The 25121-nt window shown below is 40.6% G+C and overlaps 1 protein-coding gene across 2 annotated transcripts in view; it reads right to left on the bottom strand.

The window, feature by feature from the left end:
* The window catches only part of slc36a4 (solute carrier family 36 member 4), a 786828-nt gene that overhangs the window by 176663 nt on the left and 585044 nt on the right, over window positions 1-25121 (bottom strand). The window contains exon 12 of one of the 2 annotated variants that reach the window (XR_005632559.1): window positions 23431-23813. Coding sequence is in view for 1 of the 2 variants with exons in the window: in XM_039744146.1 (XP_039600080.1) it covers window positions 23482-23813 (332 nt within the window). In the remaining variant the exon portion in view is untranslated. Of the gene's footprint in view, window positions 1-22785; window positions 23814-25121 lie in introns of those variants that run through there. The other variant, XM_039744146.1, reaches the window with a different exon arrangement.

The raw sequence follows: 25121 nt of genomic DNA, 5'->3' as shown, positions 1-25121 counted from the left end.
CTTTCTTATTCATGGCCCAATCTTCACGAAATTTGGAAGGTGGTTTCCCTGCGCTAACTGAAACCAATGTACGTACTTATTTCGGTGGTATGACGCCACTGTCAGCTGTCATATTGAACTTTTCCAACGTCACTAATTCTCCAACTTCCCATGTAGGTGGAAGGCTGAAATCTTGTACTTATTTCGGTGGTATGATGCCACTGTCGGCCGCCATATTGAACTTTTCAACGGTCTTTGTTACTTATGGGCCCATCTTCAAGATATTTGGTATGCAGGTTCCCAACGCTAACTGAATCCTACTTACGTACATATATACGTCAATAGCCTGCAGCTCGGTCACCGTGTGAGGCGGCGTTGGGTCCCCCATCCCAACGCCTCCCACGTTGTTGGCTGCCTGCCTATATAAGGCCGTCCGTCACTCCAGCCTCTACATTCCCTTCCTTGCTTTGCCACAGGATTCACGTCTCCCTGCTAAGAACTACAGCCTTTTTATTTAATCCACGGCTTCTCCGCTGTTTTATTGCTCATTTATTACGATTATAGTTATTATGTAGGTATTTTAGACTTAGTTTACATTTTTCAGGTACCCATTTCCTTTATCATTCCAACCGTACCTTCGTTAACATGTCTATCGAGGTGATCACCATCGATCAAAGAACTGTCATTTACCGAGTGGTTTCCATGCCCGGAGATGGCACCTACCTTTTCCATTCTCTTTGTTACATATTTCACGGCCATATCAGGCTCACTCTTGATATCCGGAGGAACATTGTGTCTTATGTATTGAATGACCGGGACAGGTTCAAGGTGTGGACTGATGAGGGTACAGGAGAGAATTATTCTACACAGGAGCACTAGAAGAGTGAAATGCTTAAGCCCTTCACCTATGCATCTGCATGCGAGTTGATGGCTGCCGGTGAATTGTTCGGTTGTCGCTTTCAAGTGTACCGAAATGGCCAAATATTTTACACCTTTCGACAACCGCCAATGCCTCTTAAACATCTTAGATTGACAGGTGACGATTTCAGTAGTGGACACTTTGATGTTTATGAATGTTTAAACTCTCAAAAGCTGGATGTAAAGTTATCGATGAAACCGGTTGTATACTTACAACGCTTGACAGATGCTGAATGTCTCTTCAACACAAGTCCTACAAATACTGTCGTAATTGAAACAAACCATGAAACTCAAACCGATTATGACAGCAGCAATCCAAGCTGTGAGATTTGAAACAAGATTACTGTTCACATGGCCAACTGTACGTTGCATGCTCAAGAGTAAGCTCAGTGCACAGCTTGGTCATATTACAACCGGAGGGCCGAACTCACAATGTGGTATACAAAGAGATCCTTAACAAATAATTATTGGTATATTTTCCCTCAGTTTAAAAAGGTTTAATTTTCTTCTTAATAAAAATTTTAAGGCAGTACTTTGCCGCTGCGAAGCATGGGTATTTTGCTAGTATGTACAGTGGTGTGAAAAACTATTTGCCCCCTTCCTGATTTCTTATTCTTTTGCATGTTTGTCACACAAAATGTTTCTGATCATCAAACACATTTAACCATTAGTCAAATATAACACAAGTAAACACAAAATGCAGTTTTTAAATGATGGTTTTTATTATTTAGGGAGAAAAAATCCAAACCTACATGGCCCTGTGTGAAAAAATAATTGCCCCCTCGTTAAAAAATAACCTAACTGTGGTCTATCACACCTGAGTTCAATTTCCGTAGCCACCCCCAGTCCTGATTACTGCCACACCTGTTTCAATCAAGAAATCACTTAAATAGGAGCTGCCTGACACACCTCAAAAGCTAGACATCATGCCAAGATCCAAAGAAATTCAGGAACAAATGAGAACAGAAGTAATTGAGATCTATCAGTCTGGTAAAGGTTATAAAGCCATTTCTAAAGCTTTGGGACTCCAGCGAACCACAGTGAGAGCCATTATCCACAAATGGTAAAAACATGGAACAGTGGTGAACCTTCCCAGGAGTGGCGGCAGACCAAAATTACCCCAAGAGCGCAGAGACGACTCATCCGAGAGGTCACAAAAGACCCCAGGACAACGTCTAAAGAACTGCAGGCCTCACTTGCCTCAATTAAGGTCAGTGTTCACGACTCCACCATAAGAAAGAGACTGGGCAAAAACGGCCTGCATGGCAGATTTCCAAGACGAAACCACTGTTAAGCAAAAAGAACATTAGGGCTTGTCTCAATTTTGCTAAGAAACATCTCAATGATTGCCAAGACTTTTGGGAAAATACCTTGTGGACTGATGAGACAAAAGTTGAACTTTTTGGAAGGCAAATGTCCCGTTACATCTGGCGTAAAAGGAACACAGCATTTCAGAAAAAGAACATCATACCAACAGTAAAATATGGTGGTGGTAGTGTGATGGTCTGGGGTTGTTTTGCTGCTTCAGGACCTGGAAGGCTTGCTGTGATAGATGGAACCATGAATTCTACTGTCTACCAAAAAATCCTGAAGGAGAATGTCAGGCCATCTGTTCAAGCTGAAGCGATCTTGGGTGCTGCAACAGGACAATGACCCAAAACACACCAGCAAATCCACCTCTGAATGGCTGAAGAAAACAAAATGAAGACTTTGGAGTGGCCTAGTCAAAGTCCTGACCTGAATCCAATTGAGATGCTATGGCATGACCTTAAAAAGGCGGTTCATGCTAGAAAACCCTCAAATAAAGCTGAATTACAACAATTCTGTAAAGATGAGTGGGCCAAAATTCCTCCAGAGCTGTAAAAGACTCATTGCAAGTTATCGCAACGCTTGATTGCAGTTATTGCTGCTAAGGGTGGCCCAACCAGTTATTAGGTTCAGGGGCAATTACTTTTCACACAGGGCCATGTAGGTTTGGATTTTTTCTCCCTAAATAATAAAAACCATCATTTAAAAACTGCATTTTGTGTTTACTTGTGTTATATTTGACTAATGGTTAAATGTGATGATCAGAAACATTTTGTGTGACAAACATGCAAAAGAATAAGAAATCAGGAAGGGGGCAAATAGTTTTTCACACCACTGTGTGTATATATATATATATATATATATATATATATATATATATATATATATATATACACTGCTCAAAAAAATTAAAGGAACACTTTTTAATCAGAGTATAGCATCAAGTCAATGAAACATCTGGGATATTGATTTGGTCAGTTAAGTAGCACAGGGGGTTGTTAATCAGTTTCAGCTGCTTTGCTGTTAATGAAATTAATAACAGGTGCACTAGAGGGGCAACAATGAGATGACCCCCAAAACAGGAATGGTTTAACAGGTGGAAGCCACTGACATTTTTCCCTCCTCATCTTTTCTGACTGTTTTTTTCACTAGTTTTGCATTACGCTATGGTCAGTGTAACTACTGGTAGCATGAGGTAAAACCTGGACCCTACAGAGGTTGCACAGGAAATCCAACTTCTCCAGGATGGCACATCAATGTGTGTCATTGCCAGAAGGTTTGCAGTGTCTCCCAGCACTGTCTCAAGGGCATGGAGGAGATTCCAGGAGACAGGCAGTTAGTCTAGGAGAGCTGGACAGGACAATAGAAGGTCCTTAACCCATCAGCAGGACTGGTATCTGCTCCTTTGGACAAGGACAATAGGATGAGCATTTCCAGAGCTCTACAAAATGACCTCCAGCAGGCCACTGGTGTGAATGTCTCTGACCAAACAATCAGAAACAGACTTCTTGAGGGTGGTCTGAGGGTCCAAAGTCCTCTAGTGGGCCCTGTGCTCACAACCCAGCGCAGTGGAGCTTGATCGGCATTTACCATAGAATACCAGAATTGTCAGGTCCACCAATGGCACCCTGTATTTTTCACAGATGAGAGCAGGTTCACCCTTAGCACATGTGACAGACGTTGAAGGGTCTGCAGAAGCCATGGAGAATGTTATGCTGTCTGTAACATCATTCGGCATGACCAGTTTGGTGGTGGGTCAGTGATGATCTGGGGAGGCATATCCATGGAGGGACGCACAGACTTCTACAAGCTAGACAAAGACACCTTGACTGCCATTAGGTATCAGGATGAAATCCTTGGACCCATTGTCAGACCCTACGCTGGTGCAGTAGGTCCTGGTTTCCTCCTAATGCACGACAACGCTCGGCTTAATGTGGCAAGAGTATGCAGGCAGTACCTGGAGGATGAAGGAATTGAAACAATTGAATGGCCTTCACGATCCCCTGACTTAAACCCAATAGAACATCTGTGGGACATTATGTTTCAGTCCATTAGGCGCCGCCAGGTTGCTCCTCAGACTGTACAACAGCTCAGGGATGCCCTCATACAGATCTGGGAGGAAATGCCACAAGACACCATTCGTCGTCTCATTAGGAGCATGCCTCGACGTTGTCAAGCATGCATACAAGCTCGTGGGGGCCACACAAGATACTGAAAAGCATTTTGAGTAGCAGAAATTAAGTTTTTGAAAAAATGGACTAGCCTGCTACATCTTCATTTCACTCTGATTTTAGGGTGTCTACACAATTGAGCCCTCTGTAGGCAGAAAACTTTTATTTCCATTAAAAGACTTGGCATCCTTTTGTTCCTAAGACATTGCCCTGTCGTTATTTGTATAGATATCCAACTTCATATTGAGATCTGATGTATCTAATGTGTTTCTTTAAAGTGTTTCTTTAATTTTTGTGAGCAGTATATATATCTGTATTATATAAAAAAATCCTGGGATGAAATGAGACTTTTTAGCCTGGAACGAGACGTGACTTTTGAAGTTCCATGAAATGAGACTGTGTGCCAAGGGATTTAACCATGCCCGGGGCCTGGTTGTAGATGACAAAGTAGAATGTCGTAAAGAGGTTCCTAAACGTTGGCACGATACACATACAAAGCAGGATAGAGATAATGAAAGTACTAAAATTCGAAAGTCGCAAAAAAAGGACAGTAAAGATAACATAAGTGCAACCAAATGGAAATTATTACTTGGTGAAATAACGGAACAATGAAAAGATATTGTTCAGATTTAAACTTTAAGTCAGAGACTTGTAGATCGTGTAATTCGTGTTGCCAACAGGAAAAAGTAGTGTTTCTTCCCAATGAAGAGGCATATCTGCGAGAATTAAAAGATTTGTTGTTTGGTGAAAGTGAAATCAACATACGTGAGCAGCAGAGATGCAAAGTGGCTGGTGCATAGTGCAGGCTGGGGGGTTGGCGAGCAAAGCAAGAAGGGGGTGAAGCCCCCTAGTGCAGGGGTGGCGAACTCCAGGCCTCGAGTGCCACAGTGGCTGCAGGTTTTCATTCTTACCATATTCTTAATTAGTGACCAGTGTTTGCTGCTGATTACTTCTTTTAATTAACTTGACTCTGGTCCCTTAGTTTCTTTTTCTTTCATTAGCAGCCAAACAATAATGAGACACAAAACAAGCCACCACATGACCAGCTCCCCTGTGCCCATAACACAATATCTGAAATTAAAGTGAGGTGATGGTCTTGGTAAGGTTGATCTCTCAGGTCACCAAAACATTTTGACGGTGCTCTTAGAAAGAACAGAAAAACAACATGTTTTTGAAATGTGTGCTGTGGCAGAATAAAAGCAGCAACAAGCCATGGAATTAAATAATGGGTTTAATTAACAGCAAGAATCGGCTTATCATTAAGAAAGTGATTGGAGTGAAATTGGTTGGAGTTTGAAGCCCCAGTTTAATTGGTCATCTGTTAGCTCATTTCACATCTCATTTCTGCTTGGCTGTTATTTAATGAAGAAAGGAATCAATTCAGAGGGCTGAACTCTTAACAGGGCTATTAAAGTGATGGGGGAAAAAGTTAATTAGCAGTGAAAACTGGTCACTGATTAGGAAAAAAGGGTTAGAATGAAAACCCATAGCCACTGTGGCACTCCAGACCCAGGGCCTCATGCATAACGCCGTACGTAGAACTCGCACAATAACATGACGTAAGCAAAAAGCCGAAATGCGCTTACGCACAGAAAAATCTAGATGCAGGAATCTGTGTGTACTCCAACTTCCACATTCTTCCGCTACATAAATCATGGTTAGCGTGAAAAGTAACGCACATGCACGCGCCTGCTGCCCCACCCCATTTCCTCCCAGAATTACGCCTCTTTGAATATGCAAATCAATATAAATATCCCTTAAGCTCAGCGTTCTGTGAAAAGACAATGGGAAAAGCACGGGGGAAAATATAAGAATTTCAACGAATACCAAGTGGAGGCAAGGAAAAAATACTATTTGTTGATTTAAACAGTGGTATAATCAACTAAAGGAAGTTGATCGAGTGACATAGCATGTTGGAGAAGCTTGAAAGCTCAAGTTCACAAAGTCGCACAGTGCCGGAAATAAAAAAAGAAGTCACATATCAAAGTCGCCGTGAAAAGGCGAGTTGTAGCCCACCGTCTAAGTGTCATATAAAAGCTTATTAGGGTACAGACAAAAAAAATAGGCACACAGTGGGGAAAAAAGCAGGAAATGTCAGCTTTAATCAAGTAGTTTGTCATTAAAGTAGAACATCATAAACTTAATCTTAAAATCGTTTAATTTACTAGTTTCTCAAATCCCATCGTAACTAAAGTAGCATGTTAAATGCTTTGTTTTGTATTTGATCTTCTATGTGCTCTGTGTGTGTGAATTACTACGTGCTTCCGTTCTTTCTTTCTCCGACAGGACACAGAATCCATTACATGCGTGATATTACAGCTCTCTGAATAATTAAAATACTGAGATGTATATGTGATATCATTTTCATGATGATTGGAATGAAAGTATGTTATTAAAGATGGAAATACGGTGGCGCAGTGATTGTTCATGTCTCACACAAGATGCTGCTGCACCATGCACAACCTTCGATGAAATAATTTATTGTAGCAGTACTGTCTCTTTCAAACGTACTAACCTCCAATTCCTGTCCTTACTTTTCTTTCTCGAAATACCCAATCGCCACACAATCAGCTCTGTAATAGACGTTAAGCCATCTGTAAGCTTACAACGACACTTCTTCAAAACTTTTAAGAAAAATTGAAATATCTTCTGTCACAGATGTCTGGGGTTCTTACCTGGCCGGGATGCCTGGAGGGACCGGATAGAGACATAAAAAGCTTCCGGGTCAGGAGGACACAACCGTCCTGGAGCAGGAGAGGACCATGGGAGAGGAGGAGAGACATTCCAACTTGTTGGGACCCGTGGCCACCGCTAGGGGGCGCCTTAAGCCTCCTAGAACCCGGGAGAACTTTACTTCCGCCACACTTGGCAAGATGGTGGCTGAACCAGCCAGGAATGCCCGGGGTGCTTCCGGGGCAAAAGGTAGCACTTCCGCCACACCAGGAAGTGCTGCCAGAAGTTTGTTTCCAGCCACCTGGAATGCTTCCAGGCGGGAATAAAAGGGCCCGCCTCCTAACAGTCAGGGAGCTAGAGTCGGGAGTGGGAGCTGGATAAAGCACCCCTGGAGGAGACAAGCGGCCAAGGACTGAGAGGAAGAAGCCCAGAGAGTGGCAATTATTGCTGAAAGCATTGTGTACTGTGTTTGGGACTGTGTTTATTTGTGGATGAATAAAAGTGTGACTTTTATAAAGATGTGGTCTCTGACTGGTGGTGTCCAGGCAAGTCTCACACTTCATATCTTCATTTCTTTAGTCACTACCTTTTCTTGTCAGTGACATGATTTTCTTTAGCATGATTTCTAATATTGTCATTTTTTTAGTCACACTATGGTTTAAATTAAACTGATATGTTCATTACAAAAGTGTAAAATATTTAAAATGACTGGAATTACATTTATTAAAAATGACTGGAATCACATTTAAATTATTATGCCATTCATCCCTTCTGCTCTTTTAGTCTGTAAAATGTAAAAGAAAAACAAAGTAATAAAAAATTCTAAGTCAGTAAACCTCTAACACTAAAGTAGCATAGAGACATTCCTAGTAATGTAATGTACATGACAAATGCCACACTTCATGCCATTTTAGAATTAACTTGGTGTGATACTACCAGTGATTAAAATCTCATTGAAATGGTAGCGTATGTACTACACAGATGTTTAAAACAGCAGTAGAAGTAATGATTACAAAGCCCATTGCCATTTTTGATGTACAGTTGACCCTTGAAATACGACCAGCCTGACATACGAACTTGAATTACGACAAAAATTTTTGTTTTGATTTACGACCAACATCTTGCGTTACGACCCGAATGCGGTCACGTGTATCCGCTTGTGCGATTGTAAGCAAACAGCCAAGAGCATTCGTAAGCGTCAGTCGGAGCCCAGATACATGTGTTTGTGGATGTAATTTCGGTCAGTGCAGTGATTTATCTATATATATAATTCACTAAGACCATGGCAAGCAAGACACATAATTACTAAGGAAGGAAGATAAGGTAACGAAGGTAAAGCAAGCGATTGTTAAGGGATGTTAGCTAGCGGGCTGCGTGGCACATGATGATTTCATCAGGCTGAGTCAGCACCGGCTTGTTTTGGAGTGTATTATTACAGCAGTTCACAACACGGCCAGCTTTGAACTGAGTGCTCGACTACTGTCATTATTAACTTGAGAAACAGCGATCACAATCAAGCGAAGAAGGAAATTGTGCGGAAATATGAGAGTGGCGTTCGTGACCGATCTCGCTAATATGTACAGCATGTCGAAATCCACCATCTCGACAATTTTACAAAGAAAAGATTTGCATAAGGAGGCTCCTTCTAAACAATAACCACCTTCCGTTTCATTCTCCTCCTCCTCCCTTCCTGCAGCCCAAAGATGTTAAATTAAATGGTGAGTACAGTATGAAATTGTTGTTTCTGGTAGGCTAGGCACTTTTTATAACTTTTTGGTTAGTACATTAGAAAAATGATTGGTGTTTTGGTAAATTATGCACATTATACAACCCTTTTTTATTATGAAAAGGTTAAGTAAGTGTTGCTGTGGGAGGTTCGGAGCGCATTATGGGTATTTACATTATTTATTATGGGAAAAATAGTCTTGACTTACAACCAGCCCTCGCGAACAAATTGAGTTCGTAAGTCAAGGGTCCACTGTATATATATGTCAATACAATATTTGTATATATACTGTGTGTAGCTGCGTTTTCCCAAAATTACCAAAGTTCAGCAGCTTCAACTCAAAAAAATGGGATTCAACAAAAGCCTGACGCGCAGAAATGATTCCACAGACAAAATGTCTTTGTTTTTAAAAGTTTAGTTAAGTTTCAAAGTAAAACCGTTCACACAAAAAAGAAAATTAAAATAGCAAAAAAGTAACGATTTGAGATGTAACAAGATTAAGCTTAGAACTTTTCTTAACATAAACTTTTCCTATTTACTTTTCAAAACGGTCAGAAAACTGTATGCCTATCCCATCTCTGAGTAGAAAATGGGTCTTTCAAGTCCCTCTTTACTGGGACCTGTTCTAAACAACAACTGAGCTTATTATCACACTGTTTCTCAGTTATAGTAAGAAGGTTCTCTCTCTTACTAACTTATAGGGGGAAAAGACTATACCATAAGCTATGACAATAAAAGAAATGTATATTCTATTCAAATTAAGCAAACATTAATATGAGTTTAACTCAAAAATTCAACTTTCTAAGATTGGCTCTTACACCGTGTGATAATAAAGAGTAACATAGTAACCTCCTTAGCGTTAGACCCGAGCATTACTTGGGCTGCAGAAATCGTGCTAAAAGCGTTAGTCCCGAGTGTCACTTAGACAACTGTACAGCTGCATCTTGTGTAAGCGTTAGAACCAAGAATCACTCGGGCGGTAAAAGTGCTGTCAGTGCTGCCATTCTTTGGACAAATTATGTCTGAGTGTAGACTTTCACTAATTCTGAAATACCTGCACTTTACCAACAATGAAGGCTTTGATGAGAATACCCACCCAGCACCCAAACTGAAAAAAATTCAGGAGATATACCAGGTAATTGTATAGTAGCAAAATTTTGGAGCATTTACATTCCAGACTGTGATGCCAGCATCATTGAAAGTCTCATGGCTTATAAGGGCAGACTGTCATGAATACAGTACATTGCATCAAAAGAGCAAGATCTGGCATCAAGCTTTGTGAATCTAAAACAGGATGCATTTAGAATTCGGTTCTATACAGAGGGAAAGGGACAATGTTTGATCTGAAATGCAATCAGTACAGTGTTGCTACATCATCGGTGCAGACTTTGATAGCTGGTCTGCTGGATCAAGGTTATGGAGAGTTTTTATCTAGCTGCAGAGAAAGACTGACACATAAGGAACAGTGCGCCCTAAGTGTTGTGGTATGCCTGAAGATTTTGGCAGCGCTAAATTACAGCGAGTAGCCTGGCAAAAGGGTAAAGTGCCTGCGCTGAAACGGAAGGACAAGAAAGACATTTGTCTTCTTAGCTCTGTATATAATGCAGCTACAGTCACTGTACAGGCAAAAAGCAACAAGCAGGTTATGAAGCCTTGTCCTGTGGTCGACAACAGTAGCATGATGGGTGACATAGATCGTGTGGATCAAGAATTGACTATCTGTTTTGGAGGAAACAAAAGAAATACGAGGTGCAGTTAAAAAGTTCCCATAATTATAATACAGTGGGAGATTGAGAGATCATATTATGCAAACATTACTGTGGAGGGGAGTGCAGCACTTACAATAGGTCTGGATTGCTTCATACCAAACATTGATAAAGGGCAACATAAACTGAAAATCTGAAAAATTACAAAGATGTCCACTAGAGCATTTATAAAATAAAAAGAATTATTCTTCAAAAAATGTTCTGAACAAAAGTTCGTTCCAAGGAGCAAAAAATGGCAAAGGAAATCCAAGGCAAACAACTCCAAATCACAAATCCAAAGAAAGATTAAAAAAACACAGCACAGGTTTAGAATATCCAGTGTACAACAAAACACAGATAAAAACATTACTAGTGATTCTCACCAACTCCCATGCACATTTGAATGAAGTGCAAGGGACTGTTGGTTGACCCAGCCTTTATGGCCTGGGGACATGTCGGTTGTAGTGATGGGCATGTGGCCCTGCCTCTTGGGGAACCACCCACAAAACACACAGTACATGTGTACAAAGATGCATCTGAAGTAAATGATAAAAACAAATACAGTGTTTGAACCCCAGCCACGCAAGGAACATTAGCTGAAATATAACACATAACATTGTTAACAACATTTGCATCTATTTGGTATTTTTTGGGTATATGTAAATCTATGTAAAATGCTTATACAAGGTTTTATTAGTGACACTAGATGATATTTAGGCTTCCCAAATATTATAGATTGAAGCTCATTAGAAACTGACTATGTATAATACAAATCATTCCATGGCATCAATGCATAGGTAAGTCCATGTAAATGACATTGTTGTGTATGTCTAGTCAAATTGTGCAAACAGACATTATGATGAGGGTAAACTCCTTCGGCAGGTATGACACTGGAGCATCAAAATGGTGGCAGAAGCTGCAGCTTTTATTTTGTTTGGTAAATGAGAATTATATATTTGCATCTTCTTCATCTTTTCCCATTTCTATGCAGGATCGATGTGCTTGATCAACCTTCTTCAAACAGCTCTGTCTTGCACCTCCTCACCAGTAAAGACCTTTTCCTTCAGATCTTCTTTTACTTTATCCAAGAATCTCCCCTTTGGCATCCCTCCCTCCCTTTCTATTCCCCTGTACTTCCATTCCCATCACTCTTTTGCCCACATATTCATTGTCTCTTATCATCACATGTCCATACCACTTTAACCTATTTTCCTGTACTTCTTTAAATATTTAACCCTACTTTTGTTACGCCTCTATATCTCATTATTTTGTCCTTTTTTTTAAATCTACACATCCATCTAAACATTCTCATTTCTGCCACATCTAACTTCTTCTCCTGCACTCCCTTTACTGTGCATGTCTCAGCTCTGAACATCATTACAGGTCTTTCCACTATCCTTAAAAAGCATACCTTTAACTTTTGCCTCAATTCTTTAATCACACAATACTCCAGATAAATTCTTTCAATTGTTCCACCCATGCTGCATTTGATGGGTTATCTCTGCATCTAGTTCTTCCATCTCAGGGTACTGTTGATGGTACATATTTAAATTTATCCACTCTTTTCAATAGTTCTCCCTGCAGGCCAACTTCTGAATCCTGATCATCACTAAATTTCATAAATCCTGTCTTCTTTTTTTTTTTTTTAACCTCTCTATCTACCAATACCCTTCTCCATTCTTCCAACTTTCTCTCTACTTCCTCTTTTCTGGTGCTACACAACACAATGGCATTAGCAAAAAGCATGCACCAGGGGGGATTGGTCTTTTATCCCATGACTCAACACAGATCCCTGGTGCAGACCTACTCGAACTGGGATCTTGTCTGTTATTCCAACACTGTTTTTAACTTGAGTCCTCAATCCCTCATACATATCCTGGGCAATCTTCACATACTTTTCCAGTACTCCTTTCTCTCTCATTTTGACATGGTATGTAAACAGCATATGCAGACCTTTTTGTTTTTCTCAATGCTTCACTATCATCTGTCTCAGTGCAAAGACTGAATCAGTTGTTTCTCTCCCTGGCATAAAACCAAATGGTTCCTCCCTTATGGTAATCTTCTCTGTTTTCTCCCTATAACCCATTCCCAAATTTTCATTGTGTGTGACATCAGCTTTATCCCTCTATAGTTTCCACAATTTTGAATATTGTTCTTCTCCTTTTAAAAGGCTACAGTCACACTGTTCCTCCACTCTCCTGGTACTGTCTCCTGTTTATAGACCTTCTGAATTAGATAACAAAACACAGCTACTCCATCTTCTTCTAAACTCTTTCACACTTCTGGTATGTTTGTTTGCATATAAATGTATATTCTGGCAATTCTGAAGTATGTATTTGTATGTAATTTTAATTTCTGCTTTGCTTCACTACTGAATACTTGTTTTACTTGATTGGAGAATGACATCCATGCATATTTATAATTGAAACTGAACAATTCAAAGGAAAATTGTTTAATATGAATAATGTAATTCACATTTAATTATGTAATGCACAAATTCAGAACCGCAATGTGCGTATGCATCACTCTGCCATAGATTTCTACACCACCTCTCCTCTTAACTTTAATAGCAGACGAGTTTCCTTTTTGTATTAAAGATCAAGTATTATTTCTTGTTTAACTGCTGAAAATGGCCACCAATGTCTAAGTTACCTGTTCTTCTATTTTATGACAATTAAATAAAACTCTATAACCTCTTCCTAAATCTCCCATAATGTACCATGCATAGCACCAGCTTCACACTTAAAGGCAATGTCCTCAGTGATTTTGCTGTACTGTGTAAATATAGCAAGAAATGCTTTGTGATGGAGGACTGAGCCTCAATTGGAAGGCATGGCTTAATCAAGCAAGACTTACTGAGCTAAATTTCAGTTTTAATAAGTGTGTTTCATATAATATGTCCCAGGAGAAGCAGCATTGTTGTTAGCCAGGCCAAAGTTTGTTAATAAAAGATTGCACTAACAAATTTGTCTGCACAAAGACACTAAACTAAATTCAAAGTCTGGAATTAAGGAAAAGTATACTGATTTCCAAATTCACAAAGAAAACTCTTTAACTTGAATCTACAATCTTGGACAAACAGGAAGTGCATGGCGCTAACTTTTCACTGATATCACACATTACACAATTCTAAGTCACTCGTGAATAGCAGCTCCTTAGAAACAGTGTACAGAAAACGCAACACCTACGGAAACAGTATGTCGCTGTGAAAATATACAAAAAAATTCCAACACTCAAAAAAACAACTTTGAAGAACAAAATAATGCAATAAGAGGAGTCTACATAAAGAGAAACCATGAATCGAGCAAAACTAGTTGTTAAAAATGATGAATAACAGAAAAAAGATATTTTCATAGATGTATATATCTATAAAAGATGATTTTCCCCATGCTTCCTTCAGTTGTATTTGGGTTTGTAACCTAGCATTAATATATTAATAAAGTGCATTGTACACCTTTTTCTTCCTGTTCTTCATTTCCTTTCTCTAGTGTAAAAATGTGGAACTTCAGTTTTGGCAAAGCTACAGTTTAAAAGAAACTGTTCTGGGATGTGATCGCCCCTTGCTGAGTGAAACCATTGGTTGAGGAAAGATACGGTTTGTACTTTCAGCCAGCTCTTTTAATCAACTTTTATTACACATAAAAGTATAATATTTTTGGACTTTTATTATAAAAATGATAACTGGACAAGAATGAACTTCAAAATAAAACAGCTGATGCTGGTTTTCAATTGAACCTACATAACAATTACTGTATCTTCTTTTACCTGTACAAGTTATAAACAATTTTACATGATCAGGGACCTGAACTAACAATGTCACATTTTTGTCTAAGTGTAAAAAGATCAATAGAAAATCAGTTTAAAGTCATCATATTGTGTTTGTAGCTGCATTCATCTGCTTTCTAATGGGGTACAGCCAATGAGTGTGACCATTGTCACGTATGCAAATAATTCCACAGTTCAAATGTCTTCTTTTTAAAAGATTTGGTAAAAATTCAAAGTGAAACAGTTTACACAAAAAAATAGTGATACTACAAAAAGCTTGTATATCTTGTTTTGTTTCTTTGACTTTCTCTTGTAAGTTCTCTGTATAACATACAGACATATATGTCATATGATGTCATATATCAAACAGTTGTGTTTCTAGCTAATTAAAGTTTAACCACATTTCTATTCAATTTCATTACAAGGTAGCTTTAGGGGTTAAACAGAATCATCTATTATCTGTGTAGCTAAGAGAAACTCACATTCTAAACAAGTTAATCAAACAGTCATCTTGATATTTACATTAAACATTCTAAGACCGGCTATTACAGCATTCATAAGAATTACTTATGAACGCTTTGAAATCAATTCAGTTTTTTTTTCTTTTATATGGTGTCTTTTGACTCAATGGTACAAAAAAAATCCACATATGATTTGCTTTCACCTTGTCTTGATGTGTAGTTATGCAAAACATCAAGGTTTTTGGTGACCCCATCAACCTCCATATTTTTGGCCCTGTACACCTAAAAGCTCTTACTGTATTTGTAGGCCACACTTTTATGATAAAGAGTAAACCAATAGGTTTTTCAACAAAAATGAGCAGATGGAAGTTGTACATGCCACATCAACTGCCCCCCGGTGTTCACCACCTAATGGTATATAAGGGAGTCAAATAAACTCCTCCTTGAACCGTCACCTTATCGTGGTGGAGGGGTTTGCGTGTCCCAATGATCCTAGGAGCTATGTTGTCCGGGGCTTTATGCCTGGTAGAACCACCCAAGGCAAACTGGTCCTAGGTGAGGGATGAGACAAAGAGCGGTTCAATAAACCTCCAATGAAAATAAAAACTGGACAACGTTTTCCCTTGCCGGACGCTGGTCACGGGCCCCCTCTGGAGCCAGGCCTGGAGGTGGGGCTCGATGGCGGCGCCTGGTGGCGGGCCTGCACCCATGGGGCTCGGCGGGCACAGCCGAAGAGGTAACGTGGGTCCTCCTCCCCATGGGCTCACCACCTATGGGAGGGGCCAAGGAGGTTGGGTGCAGTGTGATTTGGGTGGTGGCGAGGCGGGACCTTGGCGGTCTGATCCTCGGCTACAGAAACTGGCTCTTGGGGCGTGGAATGTCACCTCTCTGAAGGGGAAGGAGCCTGAGCTAGTGCGCGAGGTCGAGAGGTTCGGCTAGATATAGTCGGACTCACCTCGGCACAGCTTGGACTCTGGAACCAATCTCCTTGAGAGGGGCTGGACTCTCTACCACTCTGGAGTTGCCCGGTGAGAGGCGCCGAGCAGGTGTGGGCATACTTATTGCCCCGACTGGAGCCTGTGCATTGGGGTTTACCCGGTGGGCGAGAGGGTGGCCTCCCTCCGCCGGGTGGGGAAGGGTCCTGACTGTTGTTTGTGCGTATGCACCGAACAGCAGTTTGGAATATCCACCCTTTTTGGAGTCTCTGGAGGGGTTGCTAGAGGGCATACCTTCTGGGGATTCCCTCGTTTTGCTGGGAGACTTGCAATGACAGTGAGACCTGGAAGGGCGTGATTGGGAGGAATGGCCCCCCCCGATCTGAACCCGAGCGGTGTTTTGTTATTGGACTTCTGTGCTCGTCGGATTGTCCATAACGAACACCATGTTCAAGCATAAGGGTGTTCATATGTGCACTTGGCACCAGGACACCCTAGGCCTCAGGTCGATGATCGACTTTGTGGTCGTGTCGTGGACTTGCGCCATATGTCTTGGACACTCGGGTGAAGAGAGGGGCGGAGCTGTCAACTGATCACCACCTGGTGGTGAGTTGGCTTCGATGGTGGGGAAGATGCGGTCAGACCTGGTAGGCCCAAGCGTGTTGTGAGGGTCTGCTGGGAGCGGCTGGCAGAGTCCCCTGTCAGAAGTAGCTTCAACTCCCACCTCCGGCAGAACTTCAACCCGTCCCGAGGGAGGTGGGGACATTGAGTCGAATGGGCCATGTTCCGTGCCTCTATTGTTGAGGCGGCTGACGGAGCTGTGGCCGCAAGGTGGTGGTGCCTGTCGTGGCGGCAATCCCGAACCCGTTGGTGGACACGGTGAGGATGCCGTCAAGCTGAAGAAGGAGTCCTATAGGACTTTTTGTCCTGTGGGTCTCTGGAGGCAGCTGATAGGTACCGCAGGCCAAGCGAACGGCTTCGTTGTTGCTGAGGCAAAACTTCGGGCATGGGAGGAGTTTGGAGGCCATGGAGAGCGACTTTGGACGGCTTCGAGGAGATTCTGGTCCACCGTCCGGCGTCTCAGGAGGGAAGCAGTGCAGTGTCAACACCGTATATGGTGGGGATGGTGCGCTGCTGACCTCGACTTCGGGCGTTATGGGTGGTGGGAGGAGTACTTGAAGACCTCCTCAATCCCACTAACATGCCTTCCAATGAGGAAGCAGAGCCTGGGGACTCTGAGGTGGGCTCTCCCATCTCTGGGACTGAAGTCACCGAGGTGGTCAAAAACTCCTTGGTGGCAGGGCCCGGGGTGGATGAGATCGCCGGAGTTCCTTAAGGCTCTGGATGTTGTAGGACTGTCTTGGTTGACACGTCTCTGCAACATCGCATGGACATCGGGACAGTGCCTCTGGATTGGCAGACCGGGGTGGTGGTCCCCTCTTTAAAAGGGGACCGGAGGGTGTGTTCCAACTATAGAGGGATCACACTCCTCAGCCTCCCTGGAAAAGTCTATTCGGGGTTCTGGAGAGGAGGGTCCGTCGGATAGTGAACCTCGGATTCAGGAGGAACAGTGTGGTTTTCGTCCTGGTCGCTGAACAGTGGACCAGCTCTTCACCCTTAGCAGAGTCCTGGAGGGTGCATGGGAGTTTGCCCGACCGGTCTACATGTGTTTTGTGGACTTGGAAAAGGCATTCGACCGTGTCCCTCGGGAATCCTGTGGGGGTGCTCGGGAGTATGGGGTACGGACCCCTGATAAGAGCTGTTCGGTCTCTGTACAACCGGTGTCAGAGCTTGGTCCGCATTGCCGGCAGTAAGTCGAGCCCGTTTCCAGTGAGAGTTGGACTCCGCCAGGGCTGCCCTTTGTCACCGATTCTGTTCATAACTTTTATGGACAGAATTTCTAAGCGCAACCAGGGTGTTGAAGGGGTCGGTTTGGTGGACTCAGGATTGGGTCACTGCTTTTGCAGATGATGTTGTCCTGTTTGCTTCATCAGGCCGTGATCTTCAGCTCTCTGGATCGGTTCGCAGCTGAGTGTGAAGCGGCTGGGATGAGAATCAGCACCTCCAACTCCGAGAGCATGGTCCTCAGCTGGAAAAGGGTGGAGTGCCCTCTCAGGGTTGGGGGAGAGATCCTGCCCCAAGTGGAGGAGTTCAAGTATCTCGGGGTCTTGTTCACGAGTGAGGGAAGAATGGAGCGTGAGATCGACAGGCGGATCGGTGCGGCATCCGCAGTGATGCGGGCTCTGCATCGGTCTGTCGTGGTGAAAAGGAGCTGAGCCGTAAGGCAAAGCTCTCAATTTACCAGTCGATCTACCTTCCTACCCTCACCTATGGTCATGAGCTATGGGTAGTGACCAAAGAACGAGATCGCGAATACAAGCGGCTGAAATGAGTTTCCTCCGCAGGGTGTCTGGGCTTTCCCTTAAAGATAGGGTGAGAAGCTCAGTCATCCGGGAGGGGCTCAGAGTAGAGCCGCTGCTCCTCCGCATCGAGAGGAGTCAGATGAGGTGGCTCGGGCATCTGATCAGGATGCCTCCTGGGCGCCTCCCTGGTGAGGTGTTCCGGGCACGTCCAACTGGGAGGAGGCCCCGGGGAAGACCCAGGACACGCTGGAGGGACTATGTCTCCCGGCTGGCCTGGGAACGCATGGGATTCTCCCGAAGAGCTGGAAGAAGTGGCGGGAGAGGGAAGTCTGGGCCTCTCTGCTTAAGCTGCTGCCCCCGCGACCCGACCTCGGATAAGCGGAAGAGAATGGATGGATGGATGGAAATAAACTCCCTTTCACAAACCTTTGAAAACAAATTGAGGATTCGTAATAAAGGCATGTGGAGTGTCATTTTATGCTATTTTAAGGTTGCTGATAATATTTTTTATATTTGATTCTTTACTGGTGGTCCTAGCCCTCTAGCCACTACCAGAAGGTTAAAATGAAAAATTTGAAACATAATTATGTGAGGTATAATTTTAGACTATTTCAAGTTCAGTGATTATGAATGGGATGTTATTTTTGATTTCTGATCATTTACTAGGGATCTAGCCCCCTATGGACCTCTATCAGAGGATAAAAAATGACAAATTTGTCTTACAATATTTGAACTTTAAGCATTTAAACTGCATTTTGATATTTTAAATACCTGACACAGCTATTCTTATTATATATTTCTACCTAATGAAATAAATCATTATCCCAAATTAGATCGATCAGCTTACACTAATTTAGATTTTAACTCTAAACTGAATTTGCATTAATTGGTCGAGTTTTTACTAGCTGAGCAAAACCAAACAGATTTCCTTAGTCACAGCAGAGGTTTTCAGTGCCTTTTTGGGTTTAAGGTATATATCATTGTTTAAATCTACTAATACAAACGTATGAAAAAGATAAAGACCATTAATTCAACATTAATAAATAATGTTATACTTTACATTTGTTCCCAGGTATTAAGTGATAACAACTGGCTTTGGGATTTCATAGTTAAATGTTTCATATTGACTATCAGCATGATGGACGAAAAACTGTAGCCTATAATTCAAGTCAAGAAAAACTAATTATTCTTTAAAAATATTAAAATGATAATTTAACAGGCATATAAAAATAAGCACTAACAATGATATCTGCCTCTGTAATTAATGTAAGAAAATCATATTATAGCTTCAATTACTGGGAAAATATGAAGCCAGAATTGATATAAGTATTTGTGCTGAAATACAATATTAATTGTTTAAAATTTAAAGTGGAGTAAACAAGAATTTCAACAAATAAGTGGGCTTGTGGCGTGTTACTCCACCTAATCAGGGAATTAAACATCTGTAGAGTTTTCGGTAATAAAGTAATAGTCTGACAGTGAATTTTATAACAATACTTAGACAGAATATAAGGGTCTTTTTTGGCTCAGAGGAGTAAATCTATCATGAGAAAAATACACTTATTTCAAATACAGTACAACATATACTTTATTTCTACTTATTATTCTTGCTTTGTTACAGTTCTTACTTTTCCATTTTATTTAACAATCATGCTTTTTTCATTATTATACTGTATTGGTTATCGAGATAGAACTTCTTCAACTCTAGCAGAAACATGTTCTTTGTTTTCAAACACTTACAGCAAATTGAAATGGGGGTGGAACTGAAGTTCTTAATTAAACACTGATTGGTTTAACATACTACAAGAATATTATTTTAAAGTTATAGAAAGCAATACCACACCCATGCACTTGAAGAACCCCACAACTGCAGAATCACAGATATGATGGAGCACCAAAGCTACTGAGTTGCTCAACCCTTTGACTTTTGAATTGTGGCCTTTCATAAATTTCCAACCTCCAAATTCCTGGAAACTCTGGCAGCCCCTGTTGAATGTGGGATTTTCCTTGAAGATCTTGACATGGATTGTACATGGGACAATTCTTTGGGTGTACTTTTAAAGATTGGGTCCCATCTGAGGTATGTGAAGGCCTTGAAGCCTGTTGTATAGGTTAGGAGAAAGGCTGCCTATTTTTTTTTGATCTCCTACTGCTTCACAAAGGGTATGTTCTTGTGGAGCTTGGCTTAACTACCACAGTGCTTCTCAATCTTCATTGGCAAAACACATCAGCTTGAATGATGGCAAATTCTGCATTACAGCATATGATTCCATTATAATTTTAATTATCAGACTACATCTGTATTGCACAGTGGGATACTTTTTTTCTTTATTTCACCTCATACAATTTCTTGTATTTGGGATTTGTTAGTTTTCGCCTACCCCTTGGGGTCAGAGCACAGAGTCAGCCATTGTACAGCACCCCTAGAGCAACTGCTGGTTAAGGGCCCAGGAGAGCAGGATCTCTTTTGGCAGTAATGGGGATTTGAACTGGCAATCTCCAAGATACCAGCATAGATCCTTAGCCTCAAAGCCACCACTCCATCAATTGTGCTTTGAAGGGCTGGTGGTTAGTTGGCCTAGCTCAAGTAGATTTTGGTTTTTCATATCCGCACTGTGGACCCCCACAAGGATATTTTCCTTAGTATCTATGTCACCTGGTATTTTCGTTTTCAGTTTCAACCTTTCCGCTTGAATAGGTTCTTGCTGTCGTTACTTGATCACCATTGCGAGTTTGAGGCTGCACTGTAAGCAGAACAACCTTTTCAAACTGCAATTCCCGGTATTGAATCGGGTCCATTTGTGGAAGTAACTCTCCCTGCTAGACACACTAGCCAACAAAAACCTTAAAGTCTGGTACTGAGAAACTGAAAGGTCTATTTCTATTTGACTTCCCTAAGATGTTGAACAATCTTATAGTGAAAGATGAGAATACTACTAAGCATCCAAAGCCTCCAAATGGTTTCAGTGAACAGTATGATTTAATTTATGACTACTCAGTATATCAGCTGGTTATAAAAGCATAAAACAGAATGGTGACTGTTTGATTTAATGTAGGAACTTACCAATAACATCATGATAAACTTGGAGTAAGAGCTGATTCATGAATGTGTCCTCTTCAAATTCTCATTTTTATCAAAAGCTTACCTTTGTGTAACCAGAGTTTCCAGGTGTCTCCCCATAGTAATAAAATACACAAACAAATTGAAAGCAGAACCTGAACTTTGCATTTTATTATTACATATCACATTAGATATTGGATATCCTTGTTCATCATTTTGTCACCATCATCCATCAAGTTGTGCTTATTTGGATTTTATATTGATATAATTTATATTGATGTTTAGATTTTTTTTTAAAGCTGTAAATCGGAATACTGTTCTCGTTATTAAGCCACTAGGACAATAACTGCTAGAAATTCTCAGAAACTGCCAAAAATTAGCTTCTTACTACTATTAGAGAACAGTGTTATTTATAAAGTAATGTACATTTCACTAAAACCTTTTTGTTTTGACATGAGTAGGACTTCCTTTACACAACTATAATTCTCTTTTCTATGTCACAGTCTACCTTGAAGATTTAGGCTGAGAGCAGCTATGGTAGACGTGCCCGATGTGTCAGACATTGGGGAAAGTGTTATAATGAAACCTGTAGCTGCTTTGAGGAACTGATTATTTTATTGGTTAGCTCTATTGGAGTGTCGAGTCACAGATGCACGTTTTTATTGTGCTGTACTCTTTCGGTTATAGTTTTTAATCTCCAATAACAAAACGATTAAAATTGCTTGAAATCTGGTAGCACAACTGCTTTAAGCATAGCAGAATGAAAAATGACCCACATCTTTGTTACTGTCTATTTTACCACTATATTTTTGGGACTCACAGTACATATACTTTAAGTATTTGATTGCATTTGGCAGAAAATTGTATTTGTAATTTGTTAGACATGCTACTTTCTGTTTTTGTTGATGCATTAACTAAAATAAACTGTAAACTGTAAATGTTCTTCAAACAGTGATTTATCTGCAAGCTATTCCTGATCCTAAAAAAAGTTAGAGTGTGGAGCACTTTTAATCCTTAAAGATTTAGAATATGGAGCTTAGAGGGCTCAAACGCCATTCTGTAGTCATAAAATGTATAGTTAGTATAAGTAATTTTTGGAAGGAAACTATTGAGGACCCAGCTGATATCTGTAAAGAGAATGTAGGTGCTTGGTCATTTAATAGCAGTCCTCAGGGCATTAAGTGTTTCTGTAAGGAGCTTCATAGGGAGAAACACAGGATTTGGAGAAAGAGGACAAGAGGACTATTTTCATAGGATTGTTAGCCAAACACTGAACTGAGAAACTATGGCAGACAGATTTAAGTAGAATGGGAAGCCCTTCCTTAGCTACAGTAATGAACAGCTATGAAGATCTATCCGTCCATTCATTATCCAACCCGCTATATCCTAACTACAGGGTCACAGGGAGACACAGCCAATCCCAGCCAACACAGCGTGCAAGGCAGGAAACAAATCCTGGGCAGGGTGCCAGCCCACTTCAGAACGCACACACACCAAGCACACACTAGGGACAATTTAGAATCACCGATGCACCTAACCTGCATGTCTTTGGACTGTGGGAGGAAACCCATACAGACACGGGGAGAACATGCAAACTCCATGCAGGGAGGATCCGGGAAGTGAACCCGGGTCTCCTTACTGCGAGGCAGCAGCGATACCACTGCGCCACTATGCCGCCCGCTCTGAAGATCTAATAAACTAAAAATAAAGTAGAAATAGATAAAAGTAACTGAATTATAAAAATGATTTACATATGACATTAATTAAGATAAACAAGGGCCTTATTAACATTGCTTGGAACATTGCTCCAATACAGTATGTTCTTTCATCTTACGTTTGTCATAATCAGTTGGGTAAAGGGCACTGTCAGAATCACCCAGTTCTACTGTCTGTGGGAGGCCAAACTTGCCAATGGATGTTGTTTTTAAAGACTCAATATTAAAGCATGATATTCATAACAACAAATGTCTACTTACATTAGCAAAGGGATCATATTCATTGTATGTAACAAAGCAAAAATTAAACTCTGACAAAGTGGCACATATATGGTACCAAGATGGCAATTATGATTGTACTCTCAATAAATTCTGAATGTGATTCTGGGCTCACTTTTTCATTAATAAACAATGCATGACAGAAACTCTACTTCATACATACCCACATTTATCAGGATTTACAATTTCTCCAAATGTCTTGTGAAAGAAAGCAAAAGCCATCTACTCTGAAGATTTCTTGTGTTTTATTTCAACATTAAAATCGTATGACCAAATTTAAAAATACCAACCTCATACTATTAGATATCACACCCCAACACCTTTCCCTTACCCTCATCTCCAAGAAATCAAGCAGCTTTCGCTTTTCAAATGTTATTGAAGATCATCCTTCGAGCAGCCTGGACTGTGTACTATTTCTCAACAAATCCATTGTGTTTGTTATGTTGAGTGTTTGGAAAAGCTTTCCAGTTTCCAAGAAGGTTGTTTGAGGATAGATCATTTCTTCAACTGTCACATAAGTCCCAGCTAGAAATCCCACAAATCCTAATACAGCTATAGAAATATCCTTTATAACCATCCAGACGGAGATGTCTTTCTCTGACAGTGTAACCAGTTCCAGCAGAGGGGGGAAAATGAGGGACAGTGTACTGCTGCTCACTGCTCCAACAAAGGAGATAACCAGGTCAAGACGTGGAATGAGCACTGCCATAGCACCTGCAAGAGAAAACAAAATCAAGAAAGCATATTACTAACACTAAAAGCTTTCTTTGGATGTTAATACTTGTGGTGACATTGCCATCACAACTGGTAATAACTGAAGATAGGCTGGCTTGACTAGGAAACCATATCACCGTTGACCTTTAACTAAATGATATGTCTGTCAGTAAATTCTAGATGATTATATTACTAAATCATATTGTAAATTAATATTATGATAACATAGACTTGCTGCTGCTTTCTTCAGCATATTTACATTTTATTGAATAGTCAAGTGACTGCAGGCACTCCAATGAGCATTGGAGAGGTTTGTACCAGGCATGAGTTTCATTAAAGAATGAATTAGTGGAGTTCAACCTCCAGCCGCTTATTTCTGCAGTAAACATAAGGCAAAAACCAATGCTGGAAAAAATAGCAAGCACACTTGTGCATACAACCACCCTCAGTCATAGTAGTACTCACAAGTAGTAAGTTACAATCAGCAATCACTTTTATAAACTGTGTGGAGAAACTGGTGTTCCTAAAAAGAACCTAAGCAAACACAGAGAGAATATACAAACTTTATACAGAAGGCATCCTACCCAGCATTCAGATAGATGATGTGGGAAACACAAACTGCTGCACCAAAGCAGTGCCCTATATTTCATTTAAGTAAGTTTCATTTTTTGACTGAACCGTACTTAAAGTAGCTTCTAATTTAAAAATTGCTTATCCTTTTTTAATGGATTCCCAAGGCTCTAGAGCTTAACTGATACTGATATGACTACAATCAATTATTCAACATTTAATGTTGCTTTCGTTAAAGCCATCAACACCATGAAATACAGCAGATATAAAAATATTAAAATCATCTCCCAATTTACCATTTCTTGTTTTATTACAATATGTAATTCCACTGTAACTTTGATCAACAAAGAAAACTAAAATGCCAAAGTGAAGGCAATTTCTTCTAAAGTAATATTAAGAGAAAAGATAGGTAATTGCTAGTGAGATCAGTGTGAATATTTTTTGCAGATGCCTGTAGCAGAAATTATAGCCAAGAATCTTTTTTTTTTTTTAATCTCCAATGTCCAATCATACATGCACACTGTTCAATATTTCACATTTTTCTATTTTTAATATCTCACAGTTTTGCCATGTTTCTTTATGAGTTTATAAGGAACATCACTGGAGTGAATTCTACTAACACTATAAATTAGCCAATTTTTTACAAAATGGGTATTTTGATGAAACAAATAAATAGTGGAATAATGTACAGTAAAACAATTACATTTAAAATTGACCTGTAACATGCTTTCTTTGACA

The sequence above is a fragment of the Polypterus senegalus genome, chromosome 2, assembly GCF_016835505.1.
Source record: "Polypterus senegalus isolate Bchr_013 chromosome 2, ASM1683550v1, whole genome shotgun sequence".
In the NCBI taxonomy this organism is placed as follows: Eukaryota; Metazoa; Chordata; class Cladistia; order Polypteriformes; family Polypteridae; genus Polypterus; species Polypterus senegalus.
The sequence above is the reverse complement of the archived record's forward strand: the minus strand, read 5'-3'. Positions and strand labels throughout refer to the sequence as shown.